We start from the raw sequence: 20,710 nt of genomic DNA, 5'->3' as shown, positions 1-20,710 counted from the left end.
CAAGTGGCTGAGAAGAAGCAACCCTGGCTACAGATGGATCCTAAGCCTCTGAAGGTGGGGTGAGAAGAAAGGACACTGCAGAACCTATGGGAAACCAAAAAACCTCGCTTGCAATTACTTGTGACAACTGTAGTCTGATTGTCCCTGCCACAAGTTCCCACTTTCTGCTAACCTCCTGAAACTGTTGTAGATTTTATAATTTATATTTTCTGTCTAGAGATAGGAAGTAAAGAACAAAGCTACAGAAAACCCAAGAGCTGACAGCAGTAGCAGTGTTACTGAGATCCTTGCAGGGTAACAGAGCAATGAAGAATGTCAGTTGCTACTCTTGGTGATGTGCAAAAGAATTATTATGTATCTCTGTTCTTTTTCTGGGATTTCAGTTATTCATATAGAGGTTTGATGTTTCTAAAAACTCATCTAGAAATAATGTACCTTCAAATCTGTTTGCTTGAGGTGCAGGGAAAAGCAGGAAAGGGAGACAAAAAAATGACTGTGAAAAGTTAGAATTAAAGCAAAGGACAAGAGAAATACCCCCAGAATTGAAGTAAACATCAGAGCAGACATGAGAAAGTAGTACATTCTAGGAAGAAAGGATAAGGAACCATCTGGGGAACAGTCCCAACAAAACAAAAAGCAGTTTTCACATTCTTATGGTGCAGTGGTGGGAGTTGAAGAAGGCAAGAAGGATATATTAGCAGATGCACTGGGAATATATTTAAATAGTGCTTCAAAAGGCAGCCATCTGCCTACGTATTCACAATGGCTCTTAAATGTCTCCTGGCTATATATCAATACTTAGGCTCACACAACTAACAGTCCAAGTCACTTCCTGGAGCTAACTCAGGTTCTAAACCTGACTTCTAAACCATTATTTCCCATTCCTGTTTAGCAAAACCCAGGAGTATCTGTGTCCCAGAGTAGGCCACTGTGCTGTGGATATTGCGAAGGAAAGGCAGAGGAACAGAGCTTTAAATGCTGCTGTCTCCATGGGAGCCTAGAGCAGCTGTAGAAGCTGGAGCAATGCTAGCCAGACATCCTCACTAAGGGGACATCTTTCTGGCAAGAGATGCTCTACCATGTCCTCCCATGCCAGTCCAAGCAGCCTCCCATGGAGCCAGTGCAGGTCACCAGTCCCCCATCCTCCAGCTGTGCTTATATCTGTGTTTATTCCAGGTATAGGTATTCTTTAGCTCTGCTCATCACGTAATGAACACCTTCCATCCCTCTTCCTTGCTTGCTTCCCTCACAGTCACTGGCTGCTGAACTTGGCTTCTGGTTTAATGGCTGCTGTGTTCCAGCATGATCAGGATATAGAATTTTGCCTTCTTATTTACTGATAAAATCCCTAACACAAGAAAACATCCTGTGAGTTACCATCCTCAGCAGAGTAACTCCTACAGAAGGACACCCCTGGCCAAACATAAACCAAAAAGAAGGTGAGCAGTGAAGGAGTGATAGAAGAATAAAATATTACCTCAGTCTGCAGCGCTTCTGGGAACCCTAACTCCAGCTGACAATATTGTTGCATCATCTCCTGCCATGGGATATTATCTTGCCATCAGAAATGCTCTGAATTAAATACATAGTTTTTCTGGGATCCCTCTGTACTGATGCTGTCCATAGAAATAAGTCTTGATGTAAAGCAATTGCTCTTCTACTGCTAGGACTATCGGGTGGCAGGGAGCAGCTGAACATGCCTTTCTCAACATTCACCTCATGCTTGTACATCATTCAAAGGGGGAAAAAATAGCTTCATCTTTAGGGAGGCTGAAATTGCCGATTTCTTTCCTGTCCTAAGGCAAATGAGAGCTAAAGACTAGGAAGAAGTAGAACAAAGCATCAGGTCAGGTGCACTGCCCAGCAGAGCAAGACATAAGGGACCCAACTGAGCCTCTCCTCGTAACACTGGAAAGAGCAGTAGGCCAGTGCCCTGTCTGAAGGAAGCACCTAGGTTTGAAAGTTACCTCTACAGGACTCCTTAGGCAGAACAGATAAAAGAATATTTAGCCCAAGGATAAAATAGAGGTTTAATAATTGTCTTGCAGTATTATACATCCTGGGTAAAATGTCTCGCATTTGAAGCAGAGGATCAGAAGTTAAAATCCACATGTTTTCCTTCTGATTCAGTCTAGTAACTTTTCTGTGTCTCTGTTTTCCATTCTGTCACTTTTTAAAAACCTACTTTATTTACAGGCTCAGAGAAATGTAGTGAGTTACAGTACACTGAGGTACATATATGAAAATAAGTTTATAATTACCTTGTTTTTAATATTACTGGATAGATCACAACTGTGAAATCAGATAACACTTTGTTCTGCCCTCATGTTTGTGCTTGAAATACTCTGTGTGTAGCAGAAATCAGGGAAGATATTCACAATCAAGGTCACTTCAGGTCCATCACCCATATACTACACTATATTTTTTAGTACTTTATTACACATGGAAATGTCTTGGATATCAGGGATGGCACTACAAGGAACTATTTAAAGAGCTAATTTACTGTCTCCTGCTTGTCCTTGCTGGCAACCCTCCACTGCCAACACCTAAAAAATTATAAATTCTACCTGAACTCACCAGCTGCTGCCAGCCAGACATGGGCATCCTTGCTGGAGTGAGTGCCTGCAGGGAAAGCTGATGTAGAAGAATCCTTCCCTAAGCTGGACAGGTTGAGAGAAATAAATCAGTTTCTGACAAGACTCTTTTGCAACTATGCTGTCTACAAATTATCTCTCATCATCCTTGTTTGTGTTGTACTGCATGCTTCTGTGTCCATGGAGAGCTGAAGTCAACAGAGCCTTGGGAGCCTCTTGAAATGAGTGTTCTGTGCTTAACACACAGGTAGCTAAGGAGAAAACTGAGCTGCCATAAGATCTCTGGAAAGCCGGGGAAATTTAACCTCCAAGTTATTTCCTGACACCATCATGTCACCCGAGTCTTCTTAGCCCAAAGTGTTGAAGAAACCAAGGACATCTATCCTTTTTCCAGTACATAGGGGTACTAGAGCACATCTGGTTGAATGGATGCAGCCTCTGTGAGTGACTCCCAGACCCCTGACCCCAGACCCTTCATCTTATCTGTTTCTTAGGATGCCTTGTGTGAGGTATACCCCAGGGCCAAAGCTGCAGCAGGAAGCTCTGGTCTCCTCAGATCTGATTTGACTCCTTTGTAAGCTAGAGGAGCTAACCCACCTGGCATTTGCAGGAATCAGGCTTTTGGAAGGAGAATCCAGCACAAGGAAAAGGCATGGGTGAATGGCAGTTTAGGGGACTTACTGGCCTGCTTGGCTTTCTCTGTATAAGTGGTGGTTAGGTCTTCATCAATCGGATGTTCCACTGGCCCCACCATGGGGATGAGATGGCGTTCCGCTCGGATAGCCTTGGTGGCGTGGGGCAGGAGCATTGCCTCTGGAGAAGGCTCCCGACCCTCTGCTGACGGTGGCCGCAGCTGTCCCTCACTGTCTGAGAATGGAGTGTCTGTGCGACTGCCAGGCAGGCAGACAATCTCCCTCTTGGCCACCCCACTGGAGCTGGCCAGCTCTGCTCCCCCCTGAGCAGCCTCCGGCATGCTCTCGTAGCCACTCTGTTCAGACAGGGACACCTCGTCCTGAGGCGTATCCACCCTGCCGGTGGTGCTGTCAGGTGGGGAGCGCGGGCTCTTCTTGCGAGCGCGGCGCTGCTTCTCCTGCGCCACGTTGTCAGCATCGCTGTCTGTCTCACCATAGTAGGCCTCGCTGTCCGGTGGGGATGTGAGGCTCTCCAGGTGCCTCTGTGACCTCCATGGCTGTGAGGGCTGAGTAGTGGCTGGGGCTCCTGCAGGTTCAGAGCTGAGTAACTGTGCTGAGGGGCTGGGTACGGATGGTGGAGAGAGCACTCGCTGCCCTGGAGAAGGGGAACGCTGGAGCCACGGGCCAGTCTGGTCCCCACCAACTATCCTGTGGGGAGAAGGAAAAGTGATGAGTGAGGTTTGGTTTGTGCAGCTAAACTGGAAGGAAACCCTGGAGTGAGACATACAGGTGTTATAGGACAGTGTTACAGGTGTTTTTCAGATGGTAAAAACACCTGAAGTATAGATGCCAAGGACAGGCTTATCCCTGACATCAGCTATGTGCTCTCATTCTGATTTTCTGCTTCACAGCTCTATGGAAACCAGGTGTTAAACATTCAAATATCAGAATGCCCTAAAACCATAAAAAATCTTCCAAGCTTAATCAGCTCCCCAGGCATTTCTCCTGGAGAGATGAATTCCTGCATAGCAAGCATTCCCAGGACAGTGAGACCTACCCTTCAGCCTGCAGCTTGTCAGCAGAGAATGGCGAGTGCTCAGCTATCACACTGCACTCCAGCTGCTCCTGCAGCTGAGACTGTGTCAGATCTGCAGATCCTGGCACCCCCAAACTAGTCAGACTGGGCTCCCAGGAAGTCTCCCTATGTGTTTGCTCTGACCTTTACATGGGAGTAAATAGCAAATACTTAGGATATAAAGGCCCAAATGTTTTTTGGTATCTGGTGGTAGGAGACCACCCTAATATTTAGCCTGCTCATTGTGGGGCTGCTTCACAAGCTATCAGTACCTGGGTTTTGACAACCATATGCAGTCATGCTGGCCAGCGCAATCCATGGTGGCATTTGCCTTTGGTTTAGACATAGCAATTTCAAGCCTCTAAGACATCTGGAGGGATGACTGGAGTAGGTGCCAGACAGACTGGGACAGTTAACCCTGCTGCTGGCTTCCAGAGGGAAGGAGAATTGGCTGTGTTGACAGAAAAAGAGCCCATTCTATCTTCCCTCTTCTCAAGAGTGAGTGTGGATTTCCATAGCAGTTTGACTCCAGTCCCCACAGATGGAGCTGGGAACTTGTTCCTTCTCTTATCAGACTCACCAGGGCTTATAAGAGCCATAAAGGAGTCCTAAGTATTTGCCTTCTGAACATGCATACCATGAAGCTAGGTAGACAGCATTGCCTCTGTAAAGCTGTGCAACTCATGACTTGGATCCCAGTTCTAAACTGTGAAAATTTTTTATTTATGTCAAATGCAAACTTTTGTAGAAGCTAAGGGTGGGAGAATTTCTCTGGCAGTTTATTTTTTTAATACTATTTGCCATTATGAAATCTCACTGGGGAGCAACCTCAACATTCCACAAGCAAAACAGAAGAGTCCCTCCTCTTCTTTAAACAGTTGATCAGGTAACTGAGAAGCATAACTGCTTGTAAGCCAGTTTCTTTTGTTCTGTACTGTCAGGTCAATGTCTCTCCCTTCCTCTTTTTCTGAAATACACACACTCCAGAGTCATCCAGCTACCTCTCCTTTCTGAACAGGAATGATTGGTGAACATAAAGATGAAGTAGGAATAGACATGCAATCAAGAAAGCAACATTTGATGATTTCTCCACTACTCCAAATGAAGCCAACTGATTTCATTATTTCCAAACTATTCAGTGTTGGCTCCATCCAGAGGGATGCGGGAAGCCTGCCTTTGTCAGTTGGTTAATTCAAAGTGTGCTGACCTCGACTGATTATAATTTGCCCAGGCACCTGTTTGCTGCAGATAGGCTTCAATGGTGTGAGATGAGGCCTTGGCAAGGGACCAGGAGCTATTCTGGACACCTGTTATAGAACTTACCCATCCCACTTACTCACAGTTAGGGTATAGAATGAGCACATCAGAAGGCAGCGGCACTTTTTCTGAAACCCAGGGGAAGATCCTCCATGCTCAGGCTTTCCTTCTCTGAGCACTGCCCACCTCTGCTCCTGCTTTACGGATGACAGCAACCAGCGTGGCTATCCCTTCCCACTGCTCACAGTGCTCTCTTTGTCTTTTCAGGACTGTAGAAGATCACATCTCCCAGCCCCCTTCACCAGGGCTTGATTTTCTGAGGGTGATTTATGTTTAGGCAGTAGTGTGGACTAGCTAGGACCTCACATAGCTTTGCTGCCTTCACCTTTGTAGGATTATTCATTTATAGCTTGGGCTGCATCCAGCATACACTGACGCACTGGGTTAACTTAGCACAGGGAGGACAAGGAACATTACTGGGACTATTTTTTGTCCATAAATTTGAGCTTGATCTCCAGTATTCCCCTGAACTAGAGGCTGCCACTGATATTTCTTCCCATAAAAAAGGGGCCTAGCCACACACCTCTCATCTTTGTGGGAGTCAGTATACAGACTGTTGAACTACAACAGCCCATTGTAAGACAGGGCAAAACATTGAGATGTCAACATGTTAGCCAGGTTAGGACATGGGTAAGTCCTCCTAGTACACCTTGCAAGTATAGTGATACCAAAGGCTTCCTGCCTGCCCTGTTTCTGTTGGATGTGGACAGCTGCTGTACTGGATGAAACCACCCTACTGCCTGCACTGTCACAGCACTGGCACTTGGGAGCAGGTTACCTTTTCACGCGGATGTTGAGCATGCCGTTGGAGGAATCGATGATCTGCATGGCATTAGCGTGGGACAGGCCAGCACATGACTTCCCATTGATAGATACTAGAACATCATTTTCCCACAGGCCTCCACGGCATGCTTTGCTTCTCTTTCGAATCTGAAAAAGCAGGAGAAAGGATAAGCATGAAGGGAAGAACAGCAGCTATTTAGTTCAGTTGCTGACCTTTCTATTGCTCTTTTTCTCACAGAATAAAATAAGGCCTAAGACTACTGTACTGACAGAGTGGAGTTGGATGAGCCCTGGCCATGCCTTTTGGTCTCTGTATCCCTGTTAATTCCAAGAATCACTCTGCTGAGCATAGACCTGACCTGATCACCAACCCTGTTCAAGTTCTTTAGTGTAGATGAAAGACTCAGGAATATCTATATGCTCTTCTCCTCTTGTTCCCTGTCTCCTAAGTTGGTAAAGGAGTCTGTGTTTCAGACAAGGAGCAGACTATGCCTGCACATGTCCATGTATCCTTCTGCATGCCTCTACTGTACTTCCTTGGTATGATCCCTGACTCATGCAGAGCCTCTGCAAGTGCCATCCTCAGGAAAGCTGACACTGGGGAGAGGTGGCGGTTCCGAGGCATATTCTGGAGTTAAGCATTCCCACTCCAATGGCTTTGGTCAGTGTATTTCTGGACATCTGCATCAGGCTATATGGTGTCCTGTTACACAAGTGTAAACTTGGAATAAATCTTTAGCCTTAACAGGAGTTGTGCAAGATATGCATTGCTTTATCTGAGAAGGGAGTCAGAGTCACTGGCTCCAGGCGAGCTCCTAGATCTGTCTTCTGAGGGCCATCTTGCACCAAGTGTTTACTTTCCCTTTCATTCCATCCTCCATTAGTTAAACTTCTTATGAACTCAGCCTAGCTTTTCTGCTAGGGCAAGCAAGAAAGCAAACCAAATGCCCACTCAGCCAAAAACCACTGACCTCTCCCATACAGGCAAGAAATGGGGATAGTCTTGTAGGACAGCTTGGCATCCATAATGTACTCATTTTTTCACATAAAAGAATAGTTACGTAAAATCACTGGGTCAGAGCAAGTCAGGAACAAGGTAGTATTACACTCTATTTGTAGATTCTTCTACAATATTTCATCAGATCTTGCAGTTAAGTGAAAGACAAATCAGCGCAGAGCTGTTTAACGAAGGGTGCCGTGAACGGACTCTGTCAGATCCCTGCAGAGAAGTAATACTCAATAGGGCACCTTCGTCCATATCTCACAGCCTTGCTGCTTGAGCCACCAGACTCATCTATAACATCATAAAGCTACCTTGTCCATACTCTCATGGCAGCTTCAGGAAAGAGAAGTGAATATGGAGGATTGCTGTCCTGTCATTGCTCTTGCAGGAGCAGCAGGGGAGCAGGAGAGGAGAGAGCTGGAGCCCTAAGGAAGTCCCATGGCCTGATTGGCTGCTCTTAGTGGCCCAGGCTCCCTGTGCCTATGCGGTGTGTGAGCGCCTTGGGCTTGACCCTGCTGGCCTGTGTTGAGCAGACGAGCAACACTCCTCCCAGGTCAGCCTATCAGCAGGACTGAGAAGTGTTGGGGAAGAAGATAGAAAGAGGAGGGCTATGCTTCAAGTTGTTTTTGCGTTCACTGGTACTTTATCACTCTGTAGCCTTTCCAACTTGACCCCAAATCCTGCCTGCATGCTTAAAATAGGGACTGGCTCATCCCAGCTGCCACATCCATCAGCTTCTGTCATTTTAGTCCTTTATCTCCCTCCTTGTTAATATAAGCCTGGAATGAGCATGTGTAGGTCTGTAATGAGCTACTGCTGAAAAACCACTGTTACAGTATAAATGCTGCTTCCTGATACTTCATCCAGATGCAGCTGTTAACTGAGAAGGTAAAGAAGACACATTTTCCAGTGCTGCCTACTGACACAGCAGCTAATTAAAAGAGTTAGAAAGTTGAAAAGAGGTTAAAAGGAGGGTGTTCCAGTATTCCCCAAAAGGCCAACTGCTGCTCCACAGCCAAGTACTTGGTGCTTAGCACTGGATGAGAACACACTTGCTGAGCATCCCTCCCAGTTGTAAAGCAAGCAGATTGGGGCTTAAAGGCTGTCAGCAGGTGTTCAGAGCATTCCTCACATCTCATAGTACTCCTCCCTGCTCATTGGAACCAAGGATGCAGGCTGGTGACCAGCCAGAACAGCAACAGTCAACTTCCTTCAATTCTCTCGCCCCTCAGTACTGCAAGTCTTTGCAGGCAACTGTTTGGGGGTCCCAGGCAGGAAGGATCAGGCTGTGCTCCCAACACTGCCTGATGCAGTTTCAGGTACCTTTATACCAGAGAAGACTGATGGGACTCAAGCAGGCCACGTGGGCTGATAATCATGAGCAGGCAATGCATTTTTCTCATGGTTAGTGAAGATGCTGGGTCTGGCTTGGTCTGTGCTCAAATCTCACTGGACTGACAGAAAGTATATGCACTAAAGCAACTATTGGTATTTCAGTGCTCTGCAATCCAGGAGGGACTTTTCCATGTCTCCATTCCTTTTCTGGGGAAACAGGACCAGGTCTCTTCCAGTGCAGGAAGAGACCTATGGAATCTGAAAGTAGCATGTGTCTGGCTCAGTCTTCCACAGATTTATAAACCCTCCTTGGAAGTTTATAAATTTGCTTCCTGGGATCAGAGGGAAATTAACTATCCACAGCTTCATTTTTACATCAAACCCCTACCCCACTGCATTTGCCAGGGAGGAAGGCAAAGGGGTTAAATACAGAAGATTGTGCAGAGAAAGAAGGACAAGACAGGACTTAATCCACAGTCATGACAGCAGGGTGCAGTGTACTGGAGGCTGCAGAGCCTCTGGACAGAGACCAACACAAGCCTGCCAGTTTTTATATGACTGCCAGTTCTGTGCTGTAGAGACTTTAATGACAACCCATAACCTGCTCATCTAGAGTACAGCGAGAGCAGCACCCAGGCAAGGGTGGCTGCCCAGTCCAAAAGCCAGGCTCCCTGCCCATCCTGAAGGTCAGGCTGCCCTCAGGATCAGCCACTTGCTCCCCATGTCCAAAAGATGCCCTCTCCTGGGCAGCCAGTGAGCCACATGAAGCGTCACTAACAGGGAGCTTCTGCTTAAGCTGCAGAAAGCTTGGAAGGTGCCACCCAAGAGCTGATCTGAAGAGGTGGGAAAAGTTGGAAAAAGTGGGGTTTCAAAGAGAAAACCTCTCTGCTTTCTGTAATACATATCTGAAGAGCTTTCTTTTGCAAATGAGAAGCAGCACTGACAGACTCTGACAAGTGGTAAGGGTTGGCCCCAGACCTGGCCCTGGGGGATTGCACTGTCTGAACTCCTAACACATACCAGTGAGGATTGACCTCTCCTTTTGTGTGAGGAGCCCCACAAATTCTGGGAGACTCTTGTAACAGATTGTTAGACTTTCCACTCCATGCCTCAGTAGACACACTCTCTCATGCCATACTCACGTTAAGATATGTCCTGTTTAGATTTATGCTACTGGAAATAAAACTCAGTGTGAAAAACTGGAATACATTTACTCAGAAAATTGTCCATCTCCCTGGCCTCTCAGCAAGAGATCTGTAGTGACAAAAGAGCTCTTGTCAGAGATCTTTGGGTATCTGCAGTACCTATGTACATGCACATACAAACATGTTTTCTTTCATTACTTTGCCTGCTTCCTCCCATTGATCATGTTCCATCAGACAGAAGGAAAAGGACAGAGGCAGCTGAGACAGGAAAAAAAAAAAAAAAGGGGAAAAGAATAAAGCAACAATTGAGGAGGAAAGGATTAAGAAGAAGTGTTGAAAGGACAGTCAGTGCTAGGAGAGGCCAGGAAGGCCAGGGTTGAGATCAGGCTTTAACAGTATAGTACAGGTTTCCTTGTACAGCCCTAGGCAGACAAAAGGACATGTTGATTGTTGACGTGTCTTGGGGAATTCAGCCTAGCTTTCAGGAACAGAATGCAAGAGAGGAGAGGGTCAGATGCAACTTGGCAGCATCTGTCCTTCAGTAGGACTATATTTAGATAGTGGTATGTGAGGGCTGAACACATGCTGGGATGCTAAGAATAGAGTAATCCTGGTAGTAACTCAGTGGCTTCACATCTTGCCTCAGTACAGCCCAGGGAACCCATCTTGAAACTGCAACCACTCACCCTGCTGGCCAGCACAGCTTCTTTGTAATAAGGTAGGCTGTGGGCAAATAGAAGTGGTTTGCAGTGTAGGCTCATGTCATCCATCTCTCCCCTTGCCTTCCCAAGCCACCTCCCACTTCCTCTCAATGGGAGAGGTCAGCCTATAAGGTAGGAAGATAAATTTTATTATCAGTCTTCACCTAATCTCCTACAATCTTTCCAGCAGAAACCTAGTAGCCTCAGTCTGAGTCAGAGTTTAATACTGAATACAATTCACCTTGCCACCCAATGCCCTTCCACTCTCTGATTGCATCTCTCAATGAGCCATCTCCTTCCCCCAGAAGACATTCCCTTATCCCAGAAACTACAATGACATGGGGTCCAATACTCCATACAACCTGGCAGTGTTTAAATTTCATTCCCAGCATTCTGTGATATGCAGTTCTGTCACAGGGTTCTCATGGAGAGATAACAAATTACTTTTGTGGTATAAAGCACTATCAAAATGGAATGACTCAAGCAAGAGTCAACCAGCATGTGGGCCTGCTCCTCCTAGAGCTTCCTGCTCAAACCACAAACAGAGCAGTTGCTAGATGCAAAAGCAGAAACAAACACCCTTCATCTCTCCTTCTTTCTGAAGATGTGTATTCATATAATTTTGCTTATTGGGCCAGTTTGGTTTTTGTCCAAGGCCAAGGTTTACTCTGTTTGTGTAAGGAAGGATACTCCTGTGGCTAGAGTGGGTAGATGGCTAGAGTGGGATTCAGAAGACCTGGATGATTTTTGTATGACCTCAGAGAAGACATTCAGATTGTAAGCCATAAAAGGCAGGAGCCTGGAAACAGGACATTTTCCTACAGTCTTTCTTTATCTCAGTTGCCTACCTGAACACAGAGATCCAGTGAGATACTTTCCCTATGCCTTATCTATTAAGTAGCAAATAACATCACATCCTCATGTCAATGCCATGTTTTTATTGGAAGCTATTTTACAGGAGAATATCCGTAATAATAACACTAAGCACTACAACTACACAGGAAGTTAGTTCCAGTAATTTCCTGACAAAACACCATGTTCCTTCTTAAGAGATGACACTGGAAGACTTGCCTTTTGATAAAGCAGGTCCAGTGTCCCTGCAGAGCTACCGTCCCTGCACAGGTCATCCATGGTGAAGCTTAATTAGGGAGTCTTTGTATAAAGAAAGAGGGAAGAGAACACATACTTTGTGGGATGGACACAGCAAAGGAGAGTGGTGAAAAGATGTATCTTAAGTGCTAGGACAGACTTGGGTGGCTTCTGGGCAAGGGCTTTAACAATGAGAGCTGGTGGTGGAAGAGGATGCTAGTGCTGCTCAGTTAAGTACATGCCAGACTACTGTAAAATGTGTTACTGCCTAGAGTGTACTGGTGCAGGAACGAAAGAATAAGTTCTTAGATGTACTAGATTTAATTTTGACTCGTACCAGGGGATACAAACTGATATAAAACAAACACAAACAATCAGGGATTCTTGGTTTTCTCTCTCTGTTGGTTTTCCCGTACTGAAATGAAGTGCCTTACAATGATTTTTTTGCTGTGGTTATACAAGAGAGGGAAGAGAAAAACAATGTCAGACAATCCACTTTCTTTTCTTAAGCAAAAAAATTAGCAGAAGTGTCATTGTGGGGAGCAAGTTTCTAGACAGAGGTGGCCCCAGGTTGATAAAAAGAGGCACAATCTCCATAGCTATTTGTTACTTGATGGTAAATTAGCTGAAAAGTGATTGAAATATAATATCAATGACAAAGAATAATGCCACATGTTCTAGAATATATACTAAAAGTACTTGATAAGCATTTTACCCTCAACAGAGTAAGCAGCAGGATATCAAGTGTTTTTTATATGAAGCAAGGATTCAGAAGGAACAGATATATTTGTCAAATATTCGTACCCGGTCCCACATTTAGGAGCTGTGAGAAAAGCAACTAAAATGTTCAGAAAAAACATGCTTATACATGTCCCATGTAAGTCCTTTTTCTAGATGCCTAGCCTGGCTCATGTGCCATGAAAGATTTTAAAATCTAAACCTAATGGAATTGAAGCTTATAATCAAATCTAGCAATCAAAATGTCTTTTTACAGGTCCAGGCACTGAACTGGGACAGAAGGAGGGAAAGATGCTTGAACACAGTGCAGAGTTATCCAGAGACATGGCTTCAGTCCTCCAGTGTGGGGGGATAGAATGTAAAAGAATAGAGATAGAGCTGAAGGCAATCTCACCCCTGAGGAGTTGCAGCTGTACTAATTACCAAAGATTAGGAACAAGCCTGCCCTTAATAGGCCACAGTCGTGTCCAATAAGGATGAGTGCTATAAAAGAGTGGGTTAGGTAGTTGAGCAGAGCACTGGAGTTTGTTGGCTGTGCTGTGAAGAAGAAGGAGTTAGTGCTGCAAGGAGCTGCTCAAGAGAAATCACTGAGAAAGTATACAAGATTTATAATAAGATGACAACACTCCAGAACAAGGTGTTCCCAGCCTTAGCATTGCATGCTGATACTGTGTTCTAAGGGGCCATGAGCATTTGCAAGCCCTGAATAAAAACCCTTCTCAAAACAGAAGGCTCTTTTCAGCTGCTACTAATTGTTGAACAGCAACAGTCTTAAGTATATTATGCCTCCACAGTATTTATGCTGAGAGAGGGCAAATTAGAAGAAGGTATACCTACTATTATTTTGATAGAATGAGGGTCATTTTGGTAAGCAAAAAATTATTGAACACAGCATTCATAATATTGCAAGAGTGGGTTACTGCACCAAAAGCAGCCTCTCAGCAATAGTCTGAGGAGGTTAAGCACCATTGTTCTGTGGCAGCAAGGACAGGATCAGCCACAAGTATGGATTAAAGAGGTATCCCATTCACCTGAAGGATCTAGGGCACTTAGGTACAGAGGGCATCCTGTGCCTTGCAACATCTTTGTAGTCATCTTGTAGGTATGAATGTACATCAGAAACCAGGCTCTGCCTCTACAGATGTATTCTGTTGTTCTAGCCAGTAGTAGGCTGAATAATATCAGCGAATGAACCTGAGCTCTGGACTGCAACTACTGTGGTAAAATGTTGAAATGATCCTTGGCACTTCTTTAGCTGAGATTGGCTATTGCTGTCCAGAACAATTCCCAGGCACAGTTTGGGAACTAGAACAGACCATTTCCAGAGCCACTGCCTATGGGCCTGCGGCCATTTTGTTTGGAAGAATAGAAAACGTTAATTGCTAGGCTTCATTACACTCTGTAGCAGCTGGCATAAGTGCCAGAGAATGGTCCCAGGTACATTTAATGCACCAGGTATAGATGGAGCATGTATGGTTTCACTGCAACTTCTCATCAAGAGATTCTTCCAAAACCTCAGAAAGTTCCACTGGTGCCGCAGCATGCTCTCCCTCCCTAGCAGCCAAACGTAGCACCTGCCTAAGTGCCAACAGGCCATAAAGTATGTCCAGGAGTACTCCCAAAGCAGCTTGAGGCACTCCAAAACCAGCATTAGTGATGGCTACAGACTAGCAGTGCTTTTTTAGGTGTGACAGCAAACATTTGCAAAAACAGATAAAGAACAGGCTGCCCACTGAAAAGGGGAGAGGAAGAGAAGGTGCTCGCAAATCTGGAAGCCATCAGGGTTATTTGGGTTAGAGCTGGCACCTCCAGCAGGAATGCCACTTTCCTTTGCTCATGTCACATGAGCAAAGGAAAGTGACACACAGCAGCCAGGCTGTGTATCACAGGGAGCAGGGACACGGCAAACAGGCAGCAAGGATATCTTGCAGGGGAGACAGTAGAAACAGTGAATTATCAGCAGAGAACCATAAAGGAAAAAGAGGCAATTTGAGAGCTAAAAAGGAGGTTGTGATGAACTGTTCTTAAACAAAAAAAAAAAATGTTTGGCTTTAGATGGCTTATTTTTGGTGATGTACTAATATGCCCAGGTCCTTTGCCTCTACTATCAGTACCAGCTGTAAAGACTCAGTTTCCTCTATTTTGTCAGTATTACTAGTACTTGTGCTGGAGGTATAAGTGCCTTCCTTGCTTTTTATAGAAAGTAACCAAGTTTGCCTCTCATTGAATAAATCTTGTTTTGTAGCAGGATCCCTAAAGGCAGGTTTGCATGTACTTGCACTGTCCTAAAACTGTCCTGTTCATAAAAATTATTTACATAATATAATTTCATGTTAGGTTTCTACTTTGGTTGATTAGTAGCATTAGTGCTTACAACTTTTCTCAGACTAGCTATTTTACATTTTGTTTTGTTTTGAAAGCATTTGATGCACATATCCTTACTGCAAAGAAATCCTCCAGGAACCTGATAGTATTGTTCTCTCTTGCTCTCTTTACAGAATAGGTTAACTTTCTTATCAGTTACAGCTACATGTGGGGACCATGTACTTCCCCTCAGCCTTTCTAAAATAAAGATCTTGCCATCTATGGATCCTTTTTGCTTCTTGTGTTTATGTTTGTTCTCTTTCTTTCCTTAGGACTGTTTTTGGTCAAAGATATTTCCTGCACTGAGGACCCCATAGGTTTATGCAGCCCTCCAAGTGGGCAGAGGGGCAGAATCTCCTCTCTCCACCTGCTGGCCACTCCTCTTTGGATACAGCTCAGGATGCTGTTGGCCTTCTGGGCTGTCAGGGCACACTGCAGGCTCATGCCCAGTTATATCCAACCCAAGAGACTGTCCACAAGGGTGTAATTCCAGCATCTTTCTCCAGGTGTGTCCCTGAACCCATAAGCCACAGGGAGTTACTGAGAGTTATTGAATGGCACAGAAGCTCTGTGGCAACTGCATCCAGCATGTGAAGACAGAGCTGCTTTTCTACTCCTTTCTGGCAGCTGGACTGAGGTTTAGAATTGATCCCTTGCTTGGAGAAACAGTTGAAACTACAGCTATGCATCCTTTTAGTCTGTAGAAAAATGGGTTCACACCCCCCTTCCACCATGTTCATGTACTTTATTTTGTTACCCAGTTGAATACTTTGCACTAGAAAACAGTTTCAAATGCATATATTCACTGTACATTTTGAGTTAATTGCAATTTGAAAAAAGCCAATAATTAAAGCCATCCTTGTGAGCACCTTATGAGAGAACAACCAATTAGAGGAGGAAAGAAAAGGAAAAGGAAAAGGAAAAGGAAAAGGAAAAGGAAAAGGAAAAGGAAAAGGAAAAGGAAAAGGAAAAGGAAAAGGAAAAGGAAAAGGAAAAGGAAAAAGGACCCATGCAGCACACCCAAAGAATTTTCAGGAAAACAAACAAAAAAAAAAAAAAGATACCAAGAACAGCAACCAGTGATGAATTTTATCCTAAAATCCATAAAGAGAAACAATAAAAAGATGATGGTGATGTAAACTTTAGAAAGCAAAAAGGCAAGAAGACTATGAACTGTGTACACGGGTCATGTAAGATGAAGAATTGTGAAGGCCTTTGTGATACAACAAGAGCGACTCAAGCAGGAAATCCCACTTAGTGCAACCTTTAGTCTTTGGAATGCCTGGTTGCTTGGTGTTATTAAATCTTCATTAGGAAATCACATAAGACTTATACATGTAAGGTACAAGTTGTTCAGAAACAATTTTCTGTTTATCTATAGAGTAAACCACTACGACTACCAATTCTTAGATACTTCCCAGGCATGCTGATAACTACCTGAGGGGGAAGGATTTCCCTCCACATTGCATAACACAAAAATTAGATGCATTGTGAAACTTACAACTTCCTCTGAAATACCTGCAGGAAACACAAAGGAAGCAGAAAGCAGGACAAGAGGTGACTCTTAACCTAGTATAGCTCGGCAAATCCAGCATCTCTACCAAAGTACAAATTATATCATTTATATATAATGTACTTGTTATACTTGATTATTTTCCCAATTTAACTTTTTATCACTTATTCATCATTTGACTCATCCAAAGGTAAGCATCTTTCCTTAGTGTTACTATGACTTTCTAGCCTAGAAGTTGAAATTGTCTAAAATGACAGCACTGGAATCTCTGAGACACAAACAGTGTCCACTCAGTTATCTCCTGGCACCTATCAGCTATTCATGGCTGCACTTTCTATCACATGACACCTGGCAGTTTATTCTCTTCTAAGCAGGTTACATTAAGATATGATCTTCCTGAGTACCTGGTAAGGACCATCCATTCTTTGGAGACTATTTAAGTGGTGTTGCCTTTAAGATAGTATGTAGGGTCATTGGATGCTATTAAATTCTGGGCGATAACAGACAAAAAAGATATTTATAAAATGAAAATCCTGCCTAAAGAATGATGTATACTTTGAGCCTCAAATGGATTTGTATCAATTATAGTTTCCATAATTATTTTTAATGCAATATCCAAGTATTGTAAAATTATATTTATTTGTATTGCTAGACTTAAAGTACAGCACCCAATTCTGGGTAAAAGCTGCTTCTAGTTAATACCTTCCTGCAAGTGCTACTAATCCTTGAGCAATATTCCATTCACCTTAAGGTGCAACTTAGCCTGGGTAATGACTAGTTCTTTCTGCTGTTCAATCCTGAGTAATCTTTATAGACACTCACAATCTCCTCCCTCTTCAATACCAGTTTCTTATCTATTGAGGGAAAAACAAGAGTCAAAATAATCTTAGACTATGCAGAATTAATGTAGCCCCTGAAAATTCCATTTTCCTAAGAACCACTGATGCCAGACACCTGTTTAAAGGATATTGATTCTTTCTTTTTAACCTGAAACTCTATGAGTTTGTGCAGAAGTTGTTTTTCTGGAGAAAAATCATATTTCTCTACATAAGAAACATTCACTTCAAGGCCAAGATATGGGATTTCAAACAATTTGGCAGAAGTTACAGACAAACACTACGTGATCTGGGGTGAGCCAAGTAACACAGAACATCTAATTTCAAAATTCTCTCAGAGGCATGGTCTGCTTAAGGAAACAGAAGGAGCTGGGCAGAGCATTTTTTCATTTCTGCTCCTGGGTGCTTTCCAGTGAGATATCCCAAGATATCATTGTGTCAAGGCTAATGCAGCTGTCTTGAGCTTAATAAAGAGGACCTTTTTTTCCCCTGGTTTTCAATCTATTCAGTAGTCTTTCTGAAAAGACAAGAGTAACAGCTGTTTATCAAAAGTAGTGCAACACAAGGTTCATGTTAATTCCATTTTTTTAATCTCCCATTCAAACAATTGTTTTTCTTTAATTCTTGAAATCAAACCAGTATTTTCTGCTTAGAGCGTCACAAATACTCACTTCAGACAGTGTGGAAAAACTATCACCAACAGAAGAGGCACTAAGAAATGTACATCTAATTTGAAGTAGTGTTAGGGACAGTTGAATTAAAAATATGGCTTTAATTGCTTCAATTTATTTTTTCTTTAGTTGGATGTCTTACATGAGTATTGAAGTTTCCATATTTGAACCCTTTTCCCTGCACTGTCATTATGGTTATTGCTCTGCTGACAACTCAGGAGAGTTTTACAGCCTACAAAGCATCTGAGCTGTACAGACCTGCACTGAAGCAGATCTTCACCTGACACTTGTCTCTACCTCAATAGCATCTATTCCAGGACCCGCAGCCCACCTCACACCCTGCTTGAGCACAGCACCCAATTTTTCCTTTTAAGATCTGCTGCCACAGTAAGGAGTTTCTGTATTCCTTAACAGTAGTGAAAGATGCCCAGCTCAGTAGGGATATCTAGTTCAGCAGAACAACTTTGCTCTCAGAGTTCGCACCTCAAGGTCCTACCTTTGACACTTGAAGGGGTCTTTTCTGCTCTGAACCCCCTTGCAGGCGGAAGCCCCAGGGGGCACCTCCAGACAGAGTGATGAGCATTTCTTCTTCAGCTCCCATGATTTCTGTGCTTTAGATATTTTGTCTTCACAACTTCAGTACAGACTCCAGTTCTTAACAGGCAGAATCTTCTATTCCCATATTCACAATTCACACCACCACTCTCCAGTCCCCCCAAGGCCCTCTGCTCACTTTCTCCTTGAAGTTCACACACACACACACACAAGAGTTGAGACTGTCAAGCCCAGCCTTCACTGCTCTTCTGGACTCTCAGCTGCTGCTCTGCCTATGATTAGACATTTGATTCTGCCCTTGGTAAGGGGCCAGAGTTGTCCTACACACGTGTCATGTCAATCTCACCCTCTGTGCCCCCCCGCATACATGATGGATCTCTCACCGGAACGTGGCTGAAAATAGCACACCTCCTGTCTCTCCAGAGCTTTGTCTGACACTCTTAAAGCTGGAAGCATTTCAGTAAAAATTTTATTTCCACTTTGCATTCCAAATGCAAATCTTGGAGTCACTCAGTACTCAGGATCCATTAGTTTGAGTTTCAGGCAAGGACATGTCACAGGCACAAACTTGTACAATTCAGGTGACAGCACCTGACTCTATGAATTGAACAAAACTAGCTTGCAATTGATGTGCTCTCCACTTCTATTTTCTCCAAGCAACTAGTGTTATTCCACAGCAGCACTATGTGCGTGCCCTGAAAGCCACAGGCAGACTGTAGATGTACTGTGCTCCCTCTGCAGCGTGCTGCTCCCTGACATCCCCTACATCCACTCATAATACTAGACACTGGGACCAGAATAGCTGGGATTAGCTACACACATGGGATTCACACAGTTCTCTGCAGGGCACTGCTTACATAGACTCAATGGCCAAGAGAGCCCAACCACGTCATAGAATCAGAGAATAGTTTGGGTTGGAAGGAACTTTTAAGGATCATCTAGCCCAATCTACCTGCAATGAGCAGGGACATTTTCAACTCTATCAGATTGCTCAGAGCCCTGTCCAAGGTGACCTTGAGTAGTTTCCAGGGATGGGGTAACTGCCACCACTCTGGGCAGCCTGTTACAGGGCTTCACCAGCCTGGCAGCAGAAATTTTTTCCTTATATCTAGTCTAAATCTACCCTCTTTTCATTTAAAACCATTACTCCTTGTCTTGTAACTACGAACCCTACTAAAAAGTCTGTCTCCAGCTTTCTTAAAAGCCTTCTTTAAGTACTGAAGGACCACAACAAGGTCTCCTCAAAATCTTCTTTCAGGCAGAACAACCTCAACTCTCCCAGCCTTTCTTAGTAAGAGAAGCCTTCATCCCTCTGATCATTTTCTTAGCCTCCCTCTGGACCTGCTCCAATGGGTTTGTGTTTTTCCTGTGCTAAGAACCTCAGAGCTGGATGCAAGTTTCTGGATGGGGTCTCACTAGAGTGGAGCAGTCTTTCAGTGGTTTTTCTTTAGGATCATGGCAGACACGACCTCCTAGCCACACCAAGCCAGGGAGTCATACAAGAGTTAAAGTCCATGTTCCCCCTTTCCTACAAGGCATAAACCATAATATTCTTTTAAGGTTCTGAGGACAAGCTTACCCTTACCTCTTCCTTATTCTGCATGTGCTTAGCTCTCAGTGACTAATATCCAGAGGATGAACTTTTGCTATGATGCCATTGCTTGGTTCACTACTTCATTGCCAGTACAATAGCATCACTCATCTGGTGCCATTGCATATTGCTGGTGGGCACAAACCAACACAATCACAGAATCATCAAGGTTGGAAGAGACCTTTGAGATTATCAAATCCAACCATCCACCCAGCGCTACCACTGTAACCCCTAAACCACTAAATCACATCACACAGCACCAGATCCTGATGCCTCTTAAACACCTCTGGGGTGGTGCCTAAATTCCTGGGCAACCTATTCCAATGCCTGACCACCCTAACAGTGAAAATGTTTCTAATATCTAATCTGACTCTCCTCTGTCTCAGCTTTAGACCATTTCTTTTTGTCCTCTCTATAGCCACAGAAGAGACCAGTCCCCACTTCACAGCAATCTGCTTTCAGGCAGTTGTAAAGGGCGATGAGATCCACCAGGAGCATCCTCTTCTGGAGGCTAAACAATCCCAGGTCCCTCACCCATTCCTGTAAGACAAGTTTTCTAGACCTTTCACGAGCCTTGTTACCCTGCTCTGAATACGCTCAGTGCCCTTTCTGAAGTGAGGGGGCCAGTAGGGCCTGCTGAAGGCAGTACTTGAGGTGTGGCCTCAGCAGTGCCGAGTACGGAGGGACGATCACTCTGCTGCTGTTAGTAGGGAGTGAACAACTCTTTGAACCTTGGCGCTGAACTGGCCCTGGTTGCTCCCCTGTCGC

General features: G+C 44.3%; 1 protein-coding gene across 1 annotated transcript in view; it reads right to left on the bottom strand.

Moving 5' to 3' along the window:
- The window catches only part of SYNPO2L (synaptopodin 2 like), a 35,486-nt gene extending 16,900 nt beyond the window's left edge, over window positions 1–18,586 (bottom strand). Inside the window, exons 1-3 of the mRNA XM_059851377.1 lie at window positions 18,293–18,586; window positions 6,397–6,548; window positions 3,276–3,934 (exon numbers count right to left, since the gene is read on the bottom strand). Of these exons, the coding sequence (XP_059707360.1) occupies window positions 3,276–3,934; window positions 6,397–6,548; window positions 18,293–18,397 (916 nt within the window). The 5' untranslated portion in view covers window positions 18,398–18,586. The remainder of the gene's footprint in view (window positions 1–3,275; window positions 3,935–6,396; window positions 6,549–18,292) is intronic.
- Between the last annotated feature and the right edge of the window lie 2,124 nt (window positions 18,587–20,710).

This window comes from Haemorhous mexicanus, chromosome 7 (assembly GCF_027477595.1).
Source record: "Haemorhous mexicanus isolate bHaeMex1 chromosome 7, bHaeMex1.pri, whole genome shotgun sequence".
Taxonomy (NCBI): domain Eukaryota; kingdom Metazoa; phylum Chordata; class Aves; order Passeriformes; family Fringillidae; genus Haemorhous; species Haemorhous mexicanus.
The sequence above is the reverse complement of the archived record's forward strand: the minus strand, read 5'-3'. Positions and strand labels throughout refer to the sequence as shown.